At 48.7% G+C, this 19,996-nt stretch overlaps 1 protein-coding gene across 2 annotated transcripts in view; it reads right to left on the reverse strand.

Moving 5' to 3' along the window:
* LOC104004529 (uncharacterized) overlaps positions 1-13,280 on the reverse strand; it is a 53,638-nt gene extending 40,358 nt beyond the window's left edge. For both annotated transcript variants that reach the window (XR_010153242.1, XM_054670973.2), the window contains exon 1: positions 12,950-13,280. Coding sequence is in view for 1 of the 2 variants with exons in the window: in XM_054670973.2 (XP_054526948.1) it covers positions 12,950-13,223 (274 nt within the window). In the remaining variant the exon portion in view is untranslated. The remainder of the gene's footprint in view (positions 1-12,949) is intronic.
* Positions 13,281-19,996: the final 6,716 nt, after the last annotated feature.

Below are 19,996 nucleotides of genomic sequence, written 5' to 3' on the forward strand. Positions count from 1 at the left end.
TGCTAGGATTACACGAGTGAGCCACTGCACCCAACCTATATTTGTATATACATTAAATTGTATATGTTAGGCCTGGCACGGTGGCTCACATCTGTAATTCCAGCATGTTGGGAGGGCAAGGTCAGTGGACCACTTGGGGTCAGGAATTCGACAGCAGCCTGGCCAACATGGTGAAAACCCATCTCCACTAAAAGGACAAAGTTAGCTGGACTTGGTGGCAGATGCCTGTATTCTCAGCTACTCAGGAGGCTGAGGCAGGAGAATCACTTGAATCCAAGATGTGGAGGTTGCAGTGAGCCAAGATCACACCACTGCACTCCAGCCTGGGCAACGGTGCAAAACTCCATCTCAAAAAACAACAAAAAAATTGGGTATGTTATTGTATGTATGTGTATATATTAAGTTGTATATACACATATTAAATATATATACATATATTACATTTTATACACAAACATTTGTTTCCTCATGCAATTCATTTCAGCAGAAGTAAAATTTAAAGATATAAGTAAAAGAATATTTACAGAAGCACTATTTCTGGTGGCAAAAGTACTTTAGTATTTTAAATGCTCATATAATGGAAGATACTTTAACTCTTACAAATAATGAGTTAGTTTTTATCTACTATAAAGATATCCTAATATCTTTATACCTAAAGTGATATTGATGGCAAATTGTTATATAAACAGGAGAATACTTTATAATTAAAGAAAAAAGAAAGAAACATTATATAGTAGCTCTCCCTTATCTGCAGGAGACGTGTTCTAAGACCCGCAGTGGATGCCTGAACCTTGCGTAGCATTGACCCAATTGCTGTCAATCAGAACACATTTCTGTTTATGATTTCCATGCACAAATTTAATGCCTTTTTCAACTTAACTAAGAACTTATCACACACGTGGCTGTACTTTTCAGAGCTTGGGGTGAAACCAACAAGACTAACAGAAATTTCTTTTTCCTTCTTACACTTTTACCACTAGAGGATTTGTTCTTACCATCGATCTTAGCAACCTGAGCACATGACTTCTTTTTGTGTCTTGCTTGCTTGCTTCCTTTCTCTGTCTTTCTCTCTCTCTTTCTTCCTTTTTTCTTTGTTTCTTTCATCTTTCTTTTTTTCTTTCTTTCTCTTTATTTATTTGTTTATTGAGATGGAATCTCACTCTGTCGCCGAAGTGGGAGTGAAGTAGTGAGATATCGGCTCCCGGTAACCTTCATCTCCCAGGTTTAAGTGATTCTCGTGCCTCTGCCTCCCAAGTAGCTGGGAATACAGTTGCCCACCACCATGCCCAAATAATTTTTGTGTTTTTTTTAGCGATGGGGTTTCACCATGTTGGACAGCCTAGTCCTGAACTCCTGACCTCAAATGATCCACCCAGTTCAGTCTCCCAAAGTGCTGGGATTACATGCATGAGCCACAGCACCTGGCCCGTATATGCCATTGTATTATTGCAAATAATTATATGAAACTTGGAGAACATCATGGAAAGATGTTCATCATCCTGTTAACTGGTTATTTCAAGAGTGGGACTGGAGGGGGAATACTGCCTTTCCTGTGTATTTATTTGTAATGTTTCATTTTCATTATGAACATGTATTATTTTAATATGTTTAAATATTAATAATCACAGGCAAAAATATGTAATTTTCATTCAAGCTGAAATCGTCAAGGCAATCATACATAACAGATGGAGCAAATAAAACATTTAAAATCCCTGAATGAAAAGGAGGGGAGGCCGGGCACGGTGGCTTCCTCCTATAATCCCAGCACTTTGGGAGGCCGAGGCAGGTGGATCACTTGGGGTCAGAAGTTTGAGACCACCTTGGCTAACATGGTGAAACCCTGTCTCTACTGTAAATACAAAAATTAGCTGAGTGTGATGGCATGCACCTGTAATCCCAGCTACTCAGAAGTCTGAGGCAGGAGAATTGCTTGAATCTGTGAGGTGGAGGTTGCAGTGAGCCAAGATTGCGCCACTGCACTCCAGGCTGGGTGACACAGCAAGACTCTGTCTCAATAAACAAACAAACAAACAAATGGGGGGGGGGAAACACAATATAAAAACCAAGTGATTCTAAAAGTAGCAATATATCATAATGCTTAAATATGTGTAATTGGTGGGGCGTGGTGGCTCCGATGTATCATAATGCCTAAATTTGTGGGATTGGTCGGGTGTGATGGTTCCCACCTGTAATCCCAGCACTTTGAGGGGCCAAGACCAGTGGATCACCTGAAGTCAGGAGTTTGAGACCAGCCTGACCAACATTGTGAAACCCTGTCTCTACTAAAAATAGAAAAAAATTAGCCAAGTGTAGTGGCAGACACATGAATTCCCAGCTGCTAGGGAGGCTGAGGCAGGAGAATCGCTTGAACCCGGGAGGCGGAGGTTGCAGTGAGCCGAGATCACCCCATTGCACTCCAGCCTGGGTGACAGTGTGAGACTCCCTCAAAAAAAAAAAGTTTGTGGGACCAATTCCAATCGAGTCCAGGGGAGCACACACTGGCAACCAACATGCCTCCTCAGGCCCCCTCAGGATCAAGAGAGTGCATCTGGAACAGACTGGGAAACTCCAGTAGGCAAAGTAAGGTGCCAGAAATAAAGACACCGCCTGACACGTTCTTCATGTTCCCTCCACCCACTCCTCTCACCACCAGGCTTCCATCCGGCTCCAACTCTGCCCTCTCCCCAAGAGCCTCAGATTGAAACGTTGCAAGGAAGACAAAGATTCTCAAAGTCACAGGCTTGGGAATCTGAGCTACAAAGAAAAATGAGCCCCTGCTCCCCCAACTCCCCTGTACTCCCCTGGGCACTGCTGCCCTGCACCTCCCCTCCTCCATAATTTGAACTGTCCTCCCAGGAAGCTGGAGAGGCGGCTCGCCTGTCAGGAAAGAAAGGACCAGCATGCAGCAAATGCCTGGGCTACGTAGGAGCAGACGGCAAGATTAGCGCAGGGATTTAAGAAACAAGTGGCTCTCAGACCAAATAAGACTCCGCCCGAGACGGCACACTAAGCGTTCCTAGAGGCGTGCGCTGGACAGGAGCTCGTCAGTTACGGAAAGAATTGTCTGAGAAAGGCTCTGATCTGACCCGAAAGGCCCTTGGTTCCCACGGCAACACCTCAGCGTCTGACAGTAATAGGCTTCTGTGCCCAGACTTTCTGGGTCTGGAAGTCCCGCCTCCGCCAGCCTCTCACAGCCCAGAGGCACCTCCCATTGGCGCCTGATGGGTTAGGGAGGCTGTTCTTCCAGCTGTGATAGATTCAGCCTGAGGACAGCTTGTGTGTCTTTCTTAGTTGTTTCTTCCCGCCCACCTGCCACTCAAAGCCACAATCCACTTGCAGGCCCCCTTGTGGACACCTTAAAGCGACCATCTAGATCTGAACTACTCTGAGGGAATGGTCAGCTTCGTTCCCATTAAATGGCTTGGTCCAAAGGACCTAGCGATCGCCCAGACAAAAATTTCTTCCTAAAAGCTGCATGTGTCTGTGGTCTCTAAGAGGCAAAACCAAACCCTAAAGAAAAAGCCAACCCACCCACCCCCACCACAAAACAAAGCAAAAGCAAAAACCGCCGACAACCCACTTTTCACGTGAGGAGTCCGTGAGAAGGGCCTCTCCAGCCAGGACCAGGTAAGGGAATCTGTGCACTTGGCCGGACCCAGAACGCCCAGTGTCAGGGATCTGACTGTCACACTCTGACCCCATAGAATTTCCACCACTGACACACAGATCAGGATGTGTCAGCCTGAGAGATGACACCACAAATCTGGCCTTCACAGATTGATTCCACACTTTCTCATTGATTCCACACACATCCCATCACTGACACCAGATTCCCTCATCACTGACCCTACATATCCACAAGAATTGATTCTGTGGACCTCATCAGTATCCAAAAGACCACCCAACACCAATCTACAGACCCTCACCTCTCACCCCAGGGACCTCACAGATTCCCCATCCCTGATTCCAGGATCTATAGAACCTCATCTCTTACCCTCACAGACCTATTAATAAAATGATACATTCATGGGAGACTGTGTTGACCATTTTACACAACCATTGTGTGTGTGTGTGTGTGTGTGCTGATTAATGGACTTAGGTGAACTTCAGTATTTTGTTAGCCAACGCAGTTTTTCAATGCCTTTTCTTTTTCTTGTACAACGTTAAAGACATTACTCCAGTAAGTGTTGTTTGCAGTTTATCAATGCCTATCCCTTATTGATCCTTGTCATGCATATTTGTTATTAATCATAATTCACAATTCTTACAACTCAGAGACACCAGAGACTCACATAAGAAGAATGGCTGTGGGTTTATATTATTGTTATTTTTTTGGTTTCTGTAGATTATAAAAGTCATTCATTTGTATCAAGTCACTAAGTGTATATTTTGTTTTCTTAAAAAAATGTAATTAAAAATATTTTTGCTGGAATGGAGTGGTGTAATCATGGCCACTGCAGCCTCGGCCTCCTGGGCTCAAGTGATCCTCCCACTTCAGCCTACCTACTGGTTGGGACCATAGTCATGCAAAAATACGCCCACCTAATTAAACATTTTTTTTTTTTTTTTTTTTAGAGATGGGCATCTCACTATGTTGCAGAGACTGGTCTTGAATTCCTGGGCTCAACTGATCCTCCCACCTTGGCCTCCCAAAGTGTTGTGATAATAGGTGTGAGCCACTATACCCAGCTGATAAAATCTTAAACAGAGTAAAATACTTTGGGAGCTAATGTAAAATGTCCACTGCGATGATGCATCAGAAATTAAAGTAGAATAAAATGGTCCTAGGGCATCTGAAACAATGGAAACTAAATCTTGAGCCAGGTGCAGTGGCTCATGCCTGCAATCCCAGCACTTTGGGAGGCCAAGATGGTGGACTACTTTGAGGTCAGAAGTTCGAGACCAGCCTAGCCAACACAGTGAAACACCGTCTCTACTAGAAATACAAAAATTAGCTGGGAGGTTGCAGTGAGCCGAAATCGCGCCACTGCGCTCCAGCCTGGGCAAGAGAGGGAGACTCTGTCTCAAAAAATAAAATAAAATAAATAAAAATAAAGAAGAAGAAACAATATCTTGATTTCTTCATCAAGTGTAAAAATGTGGACTCTGGAGGCACACAGGTACTCTTTTTCTTGAAGTTTTATTGAAAAATATTAACATATCACAGAAGCCACCCATTTAAAGTGTAAAATTCAATTATTTCAGTATATTTACACAGTTGTGCAAACATCACCACAATAAATTTTAGCTCATTTTCATTACCCCAAAGTAAACCCCATATCCCTCCATTTCCCCCAACTCCCCTAACCCTGGGCCACCACAAATCTACATTCTGTCTCTATGCATTCATGTATTTTGGACATTTTATTTAAATGGAATTACATGTGATATTTCATGACGGGCTTCTTCCACTTAGCATAATATTTTCAAGGCAGAGCGGGCACTTTACGTAAGGATAAACCTGGTGGGTAGTGCTTACTGATTGATTTTGAAACTTTGCTCCAAAATTGTGTGTGTGTATATATATATATATATATATATATTTTTTTTTTTTTTTTGAGACAGAGTCTCACTGTGTTGCCAGTCTGGAGTGCAGTGGTGTGATCTCGGCTCACTGCAACCTCCACCTCCCAGGTTCAAAGGATTATCCTGCCTCAGCCTCCTGAGTAGTTGGGATTACAGTCATGGCCCACCACACTTGGCTACTTCTGTATTTTTAGTAGAAATGGGGTTCTTCCATGTTTAAAATACAAAAAACCTTGTTAAGACAGGGTTTTGGCATGTTGTCCAGGCTGGTCTCGAACTCCAGAGCTCAAGTGATTCACCTATCTTGGCCTCCCAAAGTTCTGGGATTACAGGTGTGAGCCGCTGCACTTGGCCTATTTTTTTTCTGAAGAGATGAGGTCTTGCTCTGTTGCCCAGACTGGTCTCAAACTCCTGGCTCAAGCAGTCCTCCCGCCTTGGCCTTCCAAAATGCTGGGATTACATGTATGAGCCCCCACACTGGCCCATTCTGAGTATTCAGAATTTTTTTAAATGCGTTTTCCACTTACAGCATTTCTCAGGTTGGACTAGCCATCTTTCAAGTGTTCAGCAGACTTATTGGACAGCACAGCTCTGGAGGGTGATTTTATGTACATTCCCACTGCTCTCTCTGCCTCCTTGATTCCCATCTACCCCACACCCCTGCAGTCTGTGACTATCGTGTCTCTCTCTCCTCTCTTTCTGTCTCTTGTATTCCTTTAATATGGAGAATTATTTCCAATTCCTTAACATCGTGCCCTGATTTTTTTCTGTCTTACATTCAAGGGTCACAGTTTTCCTCTCACCGTCATTTCCGTCTTTTCCCATAAGATGTGACGTGCCTTTTTGTCTTGGTTGAGTATTTATTTGCAATACATGAATGATTGTTTTCTTTGATACATTAGTGATTTACATACTTTTTTTTTTTCTGAGATGGAGTCCCACTCTGTCACCCAGGCTGGAGTGCAGTGGCACGATCTTGGCTCACTACAACCTCTGCCTTCGAGGTTCAAGTGATTCTCCCACCTCAGCCTCCTGAGAAGCTGGGATTACAGATGTGCACCACCACGCCCGGCTAATTTTTTCTTAGTAGAGACAGAGTTTTGCCATTTTGGCTAGGCTGAGGTCAAACTCCTGACCTCAGGAGATCCACCAGCTTCAGCCTCCCAAAGTGCTGGGATTATAGGTGTCAGTCACCTCACTTGTCCAGTCTGCACTATTCCTTAGTGTCAGACAATTTGAGCCAAACAATGTCTTTCTCATTCAGATGTGACCTTCAGGGTCTAATTTTTGTATTTTTAGTATAGACCAGGTTTCTCTTTCTTTTTTTCTTTCTTTCTTTCTTTCTTTCTCTTTCTCTCTTTCTCTCTCTCTCTGTCTCTCTTTCTCTCTTTCTCTCTTTTTTTCTTTCTTCCTTTTTTGTTGGGACAGAGTTTCCACTCTTGTCACCCAGGCTGGAGTGCAGTGGTGTGATCTCAGCTCACTGCAACCTCTGCATCCTGGGTTCAAGCAATTCTCCTGCTTCAGCTTCCTGGGTAGCTGGGATTACAGGCGCCTGCCACCACACCCAGCTAATTTTTTGTATTTTTAGTAGAAACAGGGTTTTGCCATGTTGGGCAGACTGGTCTCGAACTCCTGACCTTAGGTGATCCACCCACCTCACCCTCCCAAAGTGTGGGGTTACAGGCATGAGCCAGCGCCTGGCCTCCCCTGGCTAATTCTTTGTATTTTTGAAGAGACGGGGTTTCACCATCTTGGCCTGGATGGTCTTGATCTCCTGATCTCATGATCTGCTGGCCTCAGCCTCCCAAAGAGCTGGGATTACAAGTGTGAGCCACTGCACCCAGCCTCAATGTAGCTTTTAATCAAAGTGTTTATGTAGTAAAAATTAATCAAAGGGCACAAGCATTTCAATACTTAGGTTATTTAAGATGAAATCTGTGACCAGAAGAGTGCCACACACACATGAAATGTTTCGTGCATGAAGGAACCCCAAGTTAAATAAACAAATTTGAAGGAATTAAGTAACAAATAATTTTCTGTTGTTTGTTTTGGTATGTTATTTTGGGAATGTGATTAATCACATATGTCAAGGGCATTGGGAAGAATTTCCAGATACTCTGATATACATGACATCTTAAGTATACGAAATAAAGCAAGGCTATATTAGGAAATTAGGTATCACTGCCAAGGACCTTTACATGAGAAGATAAATTAAAATTACTATTAAATTTGTAACACTCAGATGGGTGGCAGGGAAGTTGTGTCATTTTTTCTCAGCATTTTTTCTTTTCCTTGATTCAATAAAACAAACTTAAATGTCAGCTATCTGCAGAACACTCATTAGACTATGTTTAATGATATGTGAAACACAGCCTGCACACTCACAGATCCTTGCCACATCCCATTCCCATCCTCTGAAAACCTGTGTTACTCTGTGGCTAGATTTCTCAAGGAGATGAAAGAGAGAGACGAATGAGAACCATCTTTTTCCAGGTCTCTCTACACAGCTCCTGCAGGTAGACAATGACCTCTCTGGTGAGGTTTTTATCCTTGGCTGGGGGCTGGAGGCCTTAATCCTAGAAAAGAGGCCTCTCAGGGTGGGGAGGTGATTTCAATCCTTATGAGAGAGACGCAGCTCCCCACCTCGCCAGACCTTCACAAACCCAAATTGGAGCCACCGGAAAAATGACTGACAACCGGCCACACGCCCCAGGCAGAGACGCCGAGAGAGGCTGACCAGAAGAAAGGCTGATGTACAAGATACCGCCCTCTGGCGCACAGGGCACATGTGTCCCAACACACACACACACACACACACGCACACACAGACGGACACAGAGCAAAAGAGCGAGAAAGGAGAGAGAGAGAAATAAGAGAGAGACCTACGCACACACACAAACGCACAAAGACATAGGGCAGTGGCAGGGTAACACCTACCCCAAGGCAACCCCTGAATTTTCCGGGTTCTGCTCTCCGCAACCACGACTCACCGGTGAGAGAGCAGCCCATGGGCACAGAAGCAAATCTCTCCTTTTTTGAAGAGACTCACTGGCACACCGTTCGTGCAGGCCTGAGGCAGGGATCCCGCGCTGCTTCTTCGGCCTTCTGCCCGCGGTTTCTTCCTCTTGGACGACCCTCCGTGAATCCCGGCCTCCAGAGACCATCCTGTTGATGCCCTGGCCAGGACTGGTCTTAGCCCCGATTCTGATTAATCCCTCTAATCCCAGGTTCTCGTGAGGCGGAGGCAAGAAAATCACTTGAATCCAGGTGGCAGAGTTTGCAGTGAGCTGAGATCCCGCCACTGCAGTCCAGACTGGGTGACAGAATGAGACTCCGACTATTAAAAATAATAATAATAAAATAAATGACGGCGGAGCGGCGGCTGCGGGGACTGGGGCGGTGGCTGGTGAAGTGAAGATTGGGAGAGGGGCCTCATTGACCCTCCGCAAATCCTGGCCTGAGTTTGGGATCTCGCACTGCCTCCCCAGCAATCTGCCTGAGCTTTCTTGCTCCTGAGGTTTCTTCCTGGTGGTCGACCCTCCGAGAATCCCGATCTCCGGAGACCATCCTGTTAACACCCTGGCCAGGACTGGTCTCAGCCCCGACTCTGACGCACTATCACACAGGGCTCCTACTTCGCCAAGTCTCAGGGACCCACTTCTGGGCAACAGAGGCGGTCACTGTTACCAAAGCAGAGACTCTGGTCTCGCGCATGCGCACTGGCGAGGCCGACTCTCCCCTTGCTCCGGAGAGTCAGGCTGCGGACCCTTTAAAAAATGGCGGCGACACGACGGGCTGCGGGGACTGGGGCAGCTGCGCAGTCCGAGGTGGCGGGTGGGAAGAGTACTAGGAGGGGGTCTGCAGGAGACCCAGGGTTGGACCCATAGGAGTCCTGTCGTCAGGACCTTCTTGATCGGTCTTCTGGTCTTCTGCTTCAGTTCCCGGTGGAGAAGGAGCTTCAGGGTGCCGGCTGGGCATTCTGGACTCCTCTTCGGATCTGATTATGGATCTGATCGGGTGATCAGGAATGGGGTTACAATGTAGTGAGGTGGGAAGTGTCTCGCTGGGGCACAGAAAGATCCCAAGAGCCACAAGGCGTACTGTCGGCTGAAAATGCACTGACCCATGAGCCTACTGCCTCCCTCCTTCCTGGGTGGAGCAGTGGCCTGCCTTTATCTCCAAGGCCCAGGGCTCTGGCATCCCGAAACTGCTTTCTGCGACATATGCAAAGAGAGAGGCGAGTCTGAGATGGAGCCAATGTGACTACACGTGGTACTGACGTCTTTCAAGAGCAGATGGAGTGAGCGTGTGTCTCTGAGGCCGTATGGGGCGATGCCGAGACTGACAGTGACGTCCAGGCGTGCGTCCGTGGGCTTCTGGGACCTCCCACACAAAGCTGAGGAAAAGCCAAGCACACCTGAAAACCTGCCAGACAGGGCCTGTGCCCAAGTCCAAGCCACATTCAGGGATGCCTGCCAGAGGGGCTGAGAGGTTTCGACAAACCACCACAGCGACACCCTGCCACCGGGTAGGTACCACTGACGCCACCTCTCCTAAAACCAGCAAAACCCAGTCCCTTTGGCTCCCTCACATCTGTGGCAGCCAAAAGATTCACTGCTTGAAGGCACTTTCCCCAGGAGCAGAGCAACCGGATGGCCCTCAAGAATGAGAGAGGAAGCACAGGTGGGATGCAACACCGCCTTTCCTAGAAGACAAAGGTCAGCCACGGTGGGGTCGCCTCCCACTCTTCCTGGACCGACAACGCAGCCATCACCTCGGACATGGAGACCAAGGGAGCTTCCCTGTCCAAGACAGGTATGGAAGCCCAGAGCTCCAGGATCATCACACCTGCCCAATCATCCAGAAATAGGTTTGAAGAGGGAAGCAATCATGAAACGGACCCCAAAGAAATTTCTCCCTGATGGACTGGGAAGTGTTCTTTGTTGAAGACGTTGAGCCAGACTAAGAAACCTCTAGGATTCCAAGAAACTGGGCAGACAGAGCAATAGGAAGGACAGAGCAGAGGCCAGCACCCAGGCAGGATACGGCACAATGCCACCATCACGGGCATCTGGGAAAAAGTGCCAAATGGGTGACTTGGCCAGGAAGGCCAGCGTTTGGGTGACAGAAATGCTTGCCACATCCCGTTGCTGGCTTCCTTCTCTCTCCCTGTGTCTAGCTGTGGCTCGATTTCTCAATGAGGGCAAAGTGTGAGAGGAGTGAAAACCGTCTTCTTGAAGGTCTGTGAGCACCCTCCTGCGGGTGGACAATGAGCACCTGTGAGGCCTTTGTCCTTGGCTGGGTTGTGGTCGTCTTGATCCTCGCAAAGAGGCAGATGAGGATGAGAAGGGTATTAAAACCCTTGCGAGTCAGGCTGGAGGCTCAGAGCCCCGACAGCGAAGCAGGGCTACGGAGAACTCCTGCTTTGCCAAGCCTCAGGGACTGGATTCTAAGACAACCATGGAAATCAATGTGATGGGAAAATCAGCTAGAGCCTCGCGGATAGGCATTTGCTGGGCTGACTCGTGCTTCGCTCCTGGAAGTCAGGCTGTGGCCCCTTTAAACAACGGCGACTGCGCGGTGGCAGGGGGAATCCTGCTGCAGCCACAGCAATGGCGGGATGCAGGTTCCAGTAGGGGGCGGCAGGGGAGAAGGGGCTGCGGGGGTCCCAGGGCCAAACTCCGAGGAGTCCTGTCTTAAAGACTTCCTTGAGCTGACTTCCACCGGCGGAGGGAGAGCTTCAGGGCACCTGCTGGCATCTCAAGACCCCTCTTCAGATCCGATTTTGGACCCCTCTGGGTGAAGAAGGATAGGCTCACCACATCTGCTGAGAAAGGAAGGGCCTCGTTGCAGGACAGAATGATCACATGGGCCTCAAGCCATGGTGTCAGCAGAAAAATCACTGACCCAAGAGCCCTCTTCCTCCCTCCTCCTTTGAAAGAGCAGTCACCTGCCCCACTTGTAAAAGCTCTGGGGCCCTTGCAAGCTGATACCTCTTTCCAGGACACATGCAAACAGGGACAAGGGCGATTCCGAAGTGGAGCAAATGCCAACACGCATGGCACTGGCATATCCCAGAGCAGATGGTGTGAATGTTTGTTACCAAAGGCATATGGGGCAATGGCGAAACACAAGATGGTGTTCAGGCATGTGCCAGATGGAAGGGGGGCACAAGTGACCTTTCCATCAATGCCAAGGAAAATCAAAGAACACCAGGATCCAGGAGGGGGCTAAAAGATTCAGGGAGTCAGTCCACCCGGGAGCAGAGGAGAGAATATTTCTCAAGAATGAGACTGGAAGTGCAGAGGAAATGTGACACCACCTGTCTTAGAAGACTAGGCCCATCACAGTGGCCTACTGCTCATTCTAGGCAATCCACCCACCGATGAGATGAAACATGGAGACCAAGGTAGCTTGCCTGTCTGAGACAACTATGGAACTCAAGCTCTCCAGGGTCATCCAACCAGCCCAATCAAGCAGAAACAGGTTGGGAGAGAGAAACAATCATGACAGGGATGTCCACCAACTGTCTCCCTGATGGACTGGGAAGTGATCTTTGTTGGAGACATTCAGCCAGACCAAGAGGCATCTAGGCCACTCAGAAACAGGGGAGACAGAGCAAGAGGGAGGACAGAGCAGAGGCCAGAGCCCAGGGAGGATACAGCACCATGCCACTGCCACAGGCATAAGGGGAGGGGTGTCAAACGGGTGACTTGTCCGGAGAGGCCAGCATCACAGGGACAAGGATTGCTGCCACCTCCCATTCCCGGCTTCCTCTTCAAGATTGTATCGTGGTGTGGCTTCATTTCTCAGAGAAGAGCCGTGAAAAGATACGACCATCTTCTCTGACGTGGGTCCGCTCCTCTCCTGCAGGACAGTGAGCTCCTGTAAGGATTTTGTCCTAGGCTTCAGTGTGGTCATCTTGATCCTAGAAAAGAGGCCGCTCAGGATGGAGATGAGATTTCAGTTGTTCCAGGACCGACGCATCTCCTCACGCCGTCGAGACCTTCACACACCCAAAGCGGATCCACGGCGGTGAAAACGATCGACAGCCGGCCACATGAGCCAGGCAGCGATGCAGAAAGAGGCTCACCAAAATCAGGCCTACATGCGAGAAATCGCTTTTTGGCGCACAGGGCACATTCGTCCAAAGACACAAGCACAGGTGCACACACACACACAAACCGACAGAGAGAGGGAAAGAAACACACAGAGAGTGAGAGACAGAGAGAGAAGAGCGAATGGGAGACACACACACAGAGTCATACAGCAGTGGCACAGAAGCACACACCCCCACGCAACTCCTGAGGCTGCGCGGTTCTGCTCTCGACGACAACGACCCTCGGGTGAGAAAGCAGCCCAGCGACACGCAGGCCGACCTGTCCTCGAGATCACGGGGGGCACGACTTTTGGGGAGACTCACCCGAACACCGTCCGGGCAGGCCTGAGGCTGGGATACCGCGCTGCTTCCCCGGGACTCTGCCTGTGGTTTCGTCATACTGGTCCGCCCTTTGAGACTCCTGGCATCCGGAGACGTTCCTGTCGACCCCTGGAGAGGTCAGGCCTGGGCCTCGGAGCCCCGACGCCCAAGCACTGCCACGGAGGGCTCCTGCTTTGCCAAGCCTCGGGGACTGGTTTCTACGACAACCATGGGAATCGCTGATGGCAGAATCCGCTGGCGCCTCGCGCATGCGCATTGGCGGGGCCGACTCGCGCTCCACTCCTGGCAATCAGGCTGCGTCCCCTTGAAACAATGGCTGCTGCGCGGCTGCAGGCGCGCTCCTGCTGTAACCTCGGCCGCGGCTGGATCCGGGATCCAGTAGCGGCAGCGTAGGAGAGGGGTCCGCCGGTGACCTAGGGCCAAACCCTCAGGAGTCCTGTCTTCAGGACCTCCTTGAGCCGACTTCCACCAGTGAAGAGAGAGCTCGAGGGCGCCTGCTGGGGTCTCAGGACGCCTCTTCGGATCCGATCTTGGACCCCTCCAGGTGAAAAAGGATGGGCTCACCACATCCGCTGACCAGGCAGGGCCTCGCTGCAGCACAGAATGTTCCCATGGGCCTCAAGACGTAGTGTCAGCTGAAAATTCACTGACCCATGAGCCCTCTGCCTCCCTCCTCCTTTGGAAGAGCAGTGGCCTGCCCCGCTTCTAAAAGCCCTGGGGCTCCTGCAAGCTGATACTGCTTTCCAGGACACATGCAAACAGGGACGGGGCGATTCCGAGGTGGAACCAAGGCGACCACGCGTGGCACTGGTGTATCCCAGAGCAGATGGTGTGGATGTGTGTCACCGAGGGCATATGGGGTGATGGCGAAACAAGCAATGGTGTCCAGGCATGTGCCCAACTGAAGGGGGGTACAAGTGACCTTTCCATCAATGCCAAGCAAAATCAAAGAACACCTGGAATCCAGGAGGGGGCCAAAAGATTCAGGGAGTCAGTCCACCCAGGAGCAGAGGAGAGGACATCCCTCAAGAATGAGACAGGAGATGCAGAGGAAATGCGACGCCGCGCCTGTCATAGAAGAAAAGGCCAGTCATGGTCGCTTACCATTGCTTCTAGGCAATCCACCACCCATGAGGTGAAACATGGAGACCAAGGTAGCTTCCCTGTCTGAGACACATATGAAAGCTAAGAGCTCCAGGGTCATCAAACCTGCCCAATCAAGCAGAAACAGGTTTGGAGAGAGACACAATCATGACAAGGATGTCCACCAACTGTCTCCCTGATGGACTGGGAAGTGATCTTTTTTGAAGACATTCAGCCAGACCTAGAAGCATCTAGGCCCCTCAGAAACAAGGGAGACAGAGTAAGAGGGAGGACAGAGCAGGGGCCAGAGCCCAGGCAGGATACAGCACTGTGCCACCGCCACGGGCATAAGGGGAGGGGTGCCAAAAGGGTAACTTGTTCAGAGAGGCCACTATGACAGGGCTTGTTGCCATCTCCCATTCCCGGCTTCCTCTTCAAGACTGTATCGTGGTGTGACTTCACTTCTCAGAGAAGAGCCGTGAAAACATACAGCCATCTTCTTGGACGTGGGCCTGCTCCTCTCCTGCAGGACAGTGAGCTCCTGTGGGGCTTTTATTCTTGGCTGGAGTGTGGTCATCTTGATCCTAGAAAAGAGGCCACTCAGGATAGGGATGAGATTTCAATTGCTCCGGGATCGACGCGTCTCCTCACGTTGTCGAGGCCTTCACAAACCCAAAGTGGAACCGCCAGGAAAACGATGGACAACTGGCCACAGGACCCAGGGAGAGACGCCGAAAAAGGCTCACCAAAGACCGACTGACATGCAAGAAATTGCTTTCTGGTGCACGGGGCACATTCGTCCAAACACACACACGCACAAGGGCACACACACACACACACATACAAACCGACAGAGAGGGGGAAAGAAATAGAGAGTGATAGAGAGAGAGAAGAGAATGGGACACACACACACACACGCACACAGTCATACAGCGGTGTCATGGAAGCACCCCCACCTCAGCCGGCAGGCAACCCTTGAGGCTGCAGGGTTCTGCTCTCCACGCGAACGACACTCGGGTGAGAGAGCAGCCCACGGACACACAGGCAGGCCTGTCCTCCAGATCACAGGGGCACGACTTTTGGGGAGACTCACCCGAACACCGTCCGGGCAGGCCTGAAGATGGGATGCCGCGCTGCTTCCCCGGAATCTGCCTGTGGTTTCGTCATCCTAGTCGGCCCATTTCAGGTCCTGGCGTCCGGAGACGTTCCTGTGGACCCCGTGGAGAAGTCAGGCCAGAGCCTCGAAGCCCCGACACCGAAGCCCTGCCACGGAGGGCTCCTGCTTTGCCAAGCCTCAGGGAGTGGTTTCTATGACAACCCTGTGAATCGCTGTGATGGGGAGAAGCGGCTCGCTCCTCGCGCATGCGCATTGACTTGGCCAAGTCTTGCGTAGCTCCTGGAAGTCAGGCTGAGGTCCCTTTAAACAATGGCAGCTGCGCGGAGGCAGTGGGGCGGTTCTTGCTGCAGCAGCGGTGGCGGCTGGATACGGGGCCCAGTATGGGGCGGCGTGGGAGAGGGGACCGCGGACGTCCAGTACCAAACCGTGTCACCTGGAGTGACTGGCTCTCCAAGGGCCAGCTGGCCATCGTATCCTGGAGATGGTCAACAAAGCTTTGACCCTGACCAGAAAGGAAAATGCTGGCAGTGCCCTGGACTGAGGACAGCCAGGACGTATCACGCTTACCTGGGAAGGGCCCATACACAAAGGGTCCTGGAGAAGCACAGGGCCTGTCACCAAGATGAACAACATCTGGGGATTGTGACCCTGGGGACTGGCTATGTGGGTGTACTGTGTGAGCTGCCCCAAAATGCCACCCAGAAAGTGGAAATGGCCCTGGAAAGCTGTAGCAGGGAAACTCCTCCCTGGTGAGTTATTCTCCACCTGCCTCCCTCTGTTCCTGGCAGCCCTGCCCCATCTCGATTTTCAACTCCAATTGTGTCTGCCTGGAGGGTGGCATGGCCAGCGTTAGTATCTCCTTCTGCAGCTCAGTGATGGGCTCCAGCAGCCCTCACCATGCCTCAGAACCTGAGACCCTTAGGGAAGGACAGGACATGCTGCAAACACAAACCCGGTGAGAGAGGGTCCTCCGGCCACAGAGGTCACAGGTAGGGGTCTATAGACTCCAGTTCTGAGTTCCTGACCAGGTTTCAACCATGAGCATGCTCTTTAACCTTATTATTTCTTGTCATTCCCATCTGTGACGTGGGGAAGGCACCCACCTCAGAGGTTTTGTGAGCAATAAATGAATACAATTAAAGTGCCTTTCCTGGTGCTACACATAAAGCCAGGCATGAGTCCTCATGCAGCTGCCCCCCAACGTCCAGGTCCCACAGGCTAGCCCAGACCCCAACATTGGGCCAGTTCTCAACAGATGCCTGGATGCCAGGCCCCCCTGGAGATACTGGGACCCTGGCCTGGGCCTGGACAGAAGGTGTTGCTGTGCCATTTGGAGATGACCACATAGGTGAGGACTGGGGCCTATGTGGCCTTGTGAAGGGGTGTGCCCTAAGGCAGGGCTTGGGTGCCTCACTGGGAGGCCACAGGATGGAACCGCAGGCAGGTGAGACCCAAGGCCACTCTATACCACATTTTGAACAAACCCGTCACTCTCCACCTGCAGACTCAGCTCTGCATATTTAAGACACTATTGGGCCCTTAGTTAAAAAATGATATTTTGCTTGCACACTCAGCGTTCTCATCCAACATCAATGGGGAATCAAAAATCTTTTATTTGGAAACAACAAGTAAGGGAAGCAATGTTGAAAATTTGTCATGGCTCCATAACCCATATCTCCTCTGGGGATTAATTATTTTCTTAAAATGCAACGTGTACTGTTAGTTTAAATCATCCCAACTGTGATAACACTCTTTAAATCTTCAGTAAACCTTCACATTTAAACCACCTGCAGATGAGAGTAAATCCGTCAGGTGAGAGGAGAGTGAGCACTCAGTGGAGGTGAAATAAAATCAGGTAATAAGAACTTAGACTGTGGTCTCTCGACACCTCCCGCCCTCCCCATCAGAATATGGCAGCTGAACAAGGAGACATGGCAGGCCTGGCCACAGTGCCCAGTGGGGTTGCCCACCCTAGCTCTTAGGAAACTGGATACTTGGGGCCAGCGGCCACCCAGGGCCTGTTGTCCACCTGGTTCCTAGGGGTAAACCTAAGACCTGTGTCCACCTGTGTCTTAGGAGTAAACCTAAGACCTGTATTTCCCCTGGGGCCTGATGTCCACCTGAAGACTGGAGTTCACCTGTGGCCTACTGTCCAACTGGGGCCTGAGGTCACTAGGGTCGTAGGTATCCCTCTGAGGCCTGGTGCCCACTTGTCCCTGATTTCTCACTGGATCCTGGGTATCCACCTGGAGCCATATATCTATCATAAGCCTGGTTACCTTCCTGGGGCCTGAGCATCAACTGGGGGCCTAATGTACACCTGGAGTTCAGTGTCCACCTGGGGCCAGAGTTCTGTGAGGAGCCTGGTCTTTACCTGGGGCCTGTCTCTCTGTCTCTCTCTCTCTGTGTAATCTCAGTTTCTATGAATAGTTTTGAAAAACAACTTTCTGGGGTTTTTTTTGTTATTGCTCTTATACAGTTAAATTTCACATAAATGGACACATTGATTTGTTTCTGTCTTCTCATTTTTTCATATCACCTTGCTTCAGTTGCTTTATTATTTCTATTCATCACCACTTAAAGGGCCAATCACAGGATACCAAAAACGACTTTATAAGAAACAGTGGTAAAGAAACATTAATCAAAAAATATGAAAATCTGTAACATAAGTATAATTAAAAGTATAATTTTGTAATTTTAATTTAAACAAATGGGATAGGGAAATAGGTAGAAAATTAATTTTAACTAGTTCTTTGGTAAGCCAGTACAATAATATTGAAAATCAAAAGTAAAAAAGCTGAAAAGGATATAAAAAACATGGTCAATAACTTTATCTAAAAGTATACAAATGTACATTCAACAAAGAAATATAAATTTTGTCATGTTTTCAAATGTAGGTCATGAACTAGACAACAAAGGAGTAATCAATGTATTCTAAATCATCAATATCATATTATATTCCTCAAAGCCAGCAACAATTAAAATTTTCAGATATTTGGAAATCACTAAGCCCATTATTAAGTAATCTTGAAGTTAGAGAGAAAACAATAGGTGAATTATGAAAACAATGTAGTATAATGATAAATACCTTTAGATATGTAAGTTTTTGAGAATGCATGTAAAACAGAAATTGGAGGTATATTTCTAACTTTAAGTACATTTTTTGGAAAAAACTAAAAATCTAATAAAACAAATCATCCTTCTGAAAACCTAGAAAAAGCATACAAGTAAACAAAAAGCACAACAAATTTAAGAAACAAACTAAGAAACAACAGAAGACAAAATATTAAAATGAGAAAATAATTTTTGATATTAGTAGCAACACTAATTAAGAACATAAGGTATGCAGATGAAACAGAATTTTGAAAAAGCTATTAATAGGGATGTAACATAGATAAAAAACGTGGTCTTCAAATAGCAGGAAAAAATGTTTATCCTGGTTCCTTTCACAAATTCCTCCAAACTCTCAAAGATACACAGAAAGCAACAAATATGAACAAACAGAAAATAGAAAAGCACAACAAACTAGACCTGTTCATTTCACACTCTCCTATTAGGTTGGTGTAAAAGTTATTGCAGTTTTTGCCATTAAAAATAATGTCAAAAACAGCAATAATTTTCCACTAACCCAATAACAATATTTTGTTTATAATTTGCCTTTTTCTGCATATGGGACTAATCCAAGTATTTAGTTTCTGTTTGGGCATTATGATTGGGATGGGTTTGTGGGTGGTGGATATATAGAGTGTTGGCACAATTTACTATGTAGGGTTTGCTCTTAGATATCCAGATAGAGTTACCAGGCAGTAGTCCATCACCTCTCTGAGTCTGGAGGTCTGAGAACAGGGTGGGTGGGAGAATATAGCAAGAACTCTGTGAGGAATTAGAGATATGGGGGTTACACCCTTGACCTACATGTAGCCAGCAAGCCCTATTCAATGTGCTGAGTTTAGAGAAAGGCTCAGACAAGGGCCTAGAGGACGGGCAGGAGAATCTGCAAGCTTCCCAGGGTTCTGCCTGGGCCAGGGCCTTGCCCAGCACAGCCTTGAAAGGACAGAACTGGGGTCCTGCAGTCCACCTCTGTGGGCACCTGGAACTACGACCATCCCACCTGCCCTAGTGTAGACAGGGGCTACAGGAGACGAAGCCTCCGTTTTCTCCTGTATATAATGTGAGGTGCTTAGAGCATGAAACCACAGGGTTCCACATGCTCGGATAGTGTTTGTTGACCTTGGTTTTTTATGAATAACCCCGTGTGTGCTGAGACACTTGGAAAAAGCTATTCACTCTGGGGGTCCTTCAGAGCAGACAGAGGCTTGGTGGTTTGGGTGGATGAGGATTTGGGATAGGACAGAATGTGCCCAGGCGCTGGACCCTGTGTCAAAAGTCCCGGAACACGATCGAACTTCATTTGGAAGTTGGGGGAAATTGCTGCCCTGGCTGTGGTGAGGACGCCTCGAGAGTGAACTGCACACCCCAGGAACTGGAGGCAAAGAGGGGACAAGAGAGACTGCTGAGGTCCTTCTTACTGCCCTTGGAGCCTGCAGATCCTGCTCGTCTGCCTCCTGGGACCCTGGAGAGCCACTGACTTGAGGAATCCTAAATGCAGTTCCCTGTTTTGTTCTGTGATGCTCCTGCCTGAGGCTGCAGTGCTGATGCTGGCTACGGGGTGGGTGGGAGGACAGTGTTCTGTGTTCCTGGTGCCCACTGAGCTGTTCTCATGCATCTGGATCCAGGGGAGAGTCAGGCTGAGGTCACGCAGTTCCTGTTCTTATGAATGATCTCCACATTATGAGATGGCCAGAAGCAGGAAGGAGCATTTGACATCC

This window comes from Pan troglodytes, chromosome 19 (assembly GCF_028858775.2).
Source record: "Pan troglodytes isolate AG18354 chromosome 19, NHGRI_mPanTro3-v2.0_pri, whole genome shotgun sequence".
NCBI classification, from domain to species: Eukaryota; Metazoa; Chordata; class Mammalia; order Primates; family Hominidae; genus Pan; species Pan troglodytes.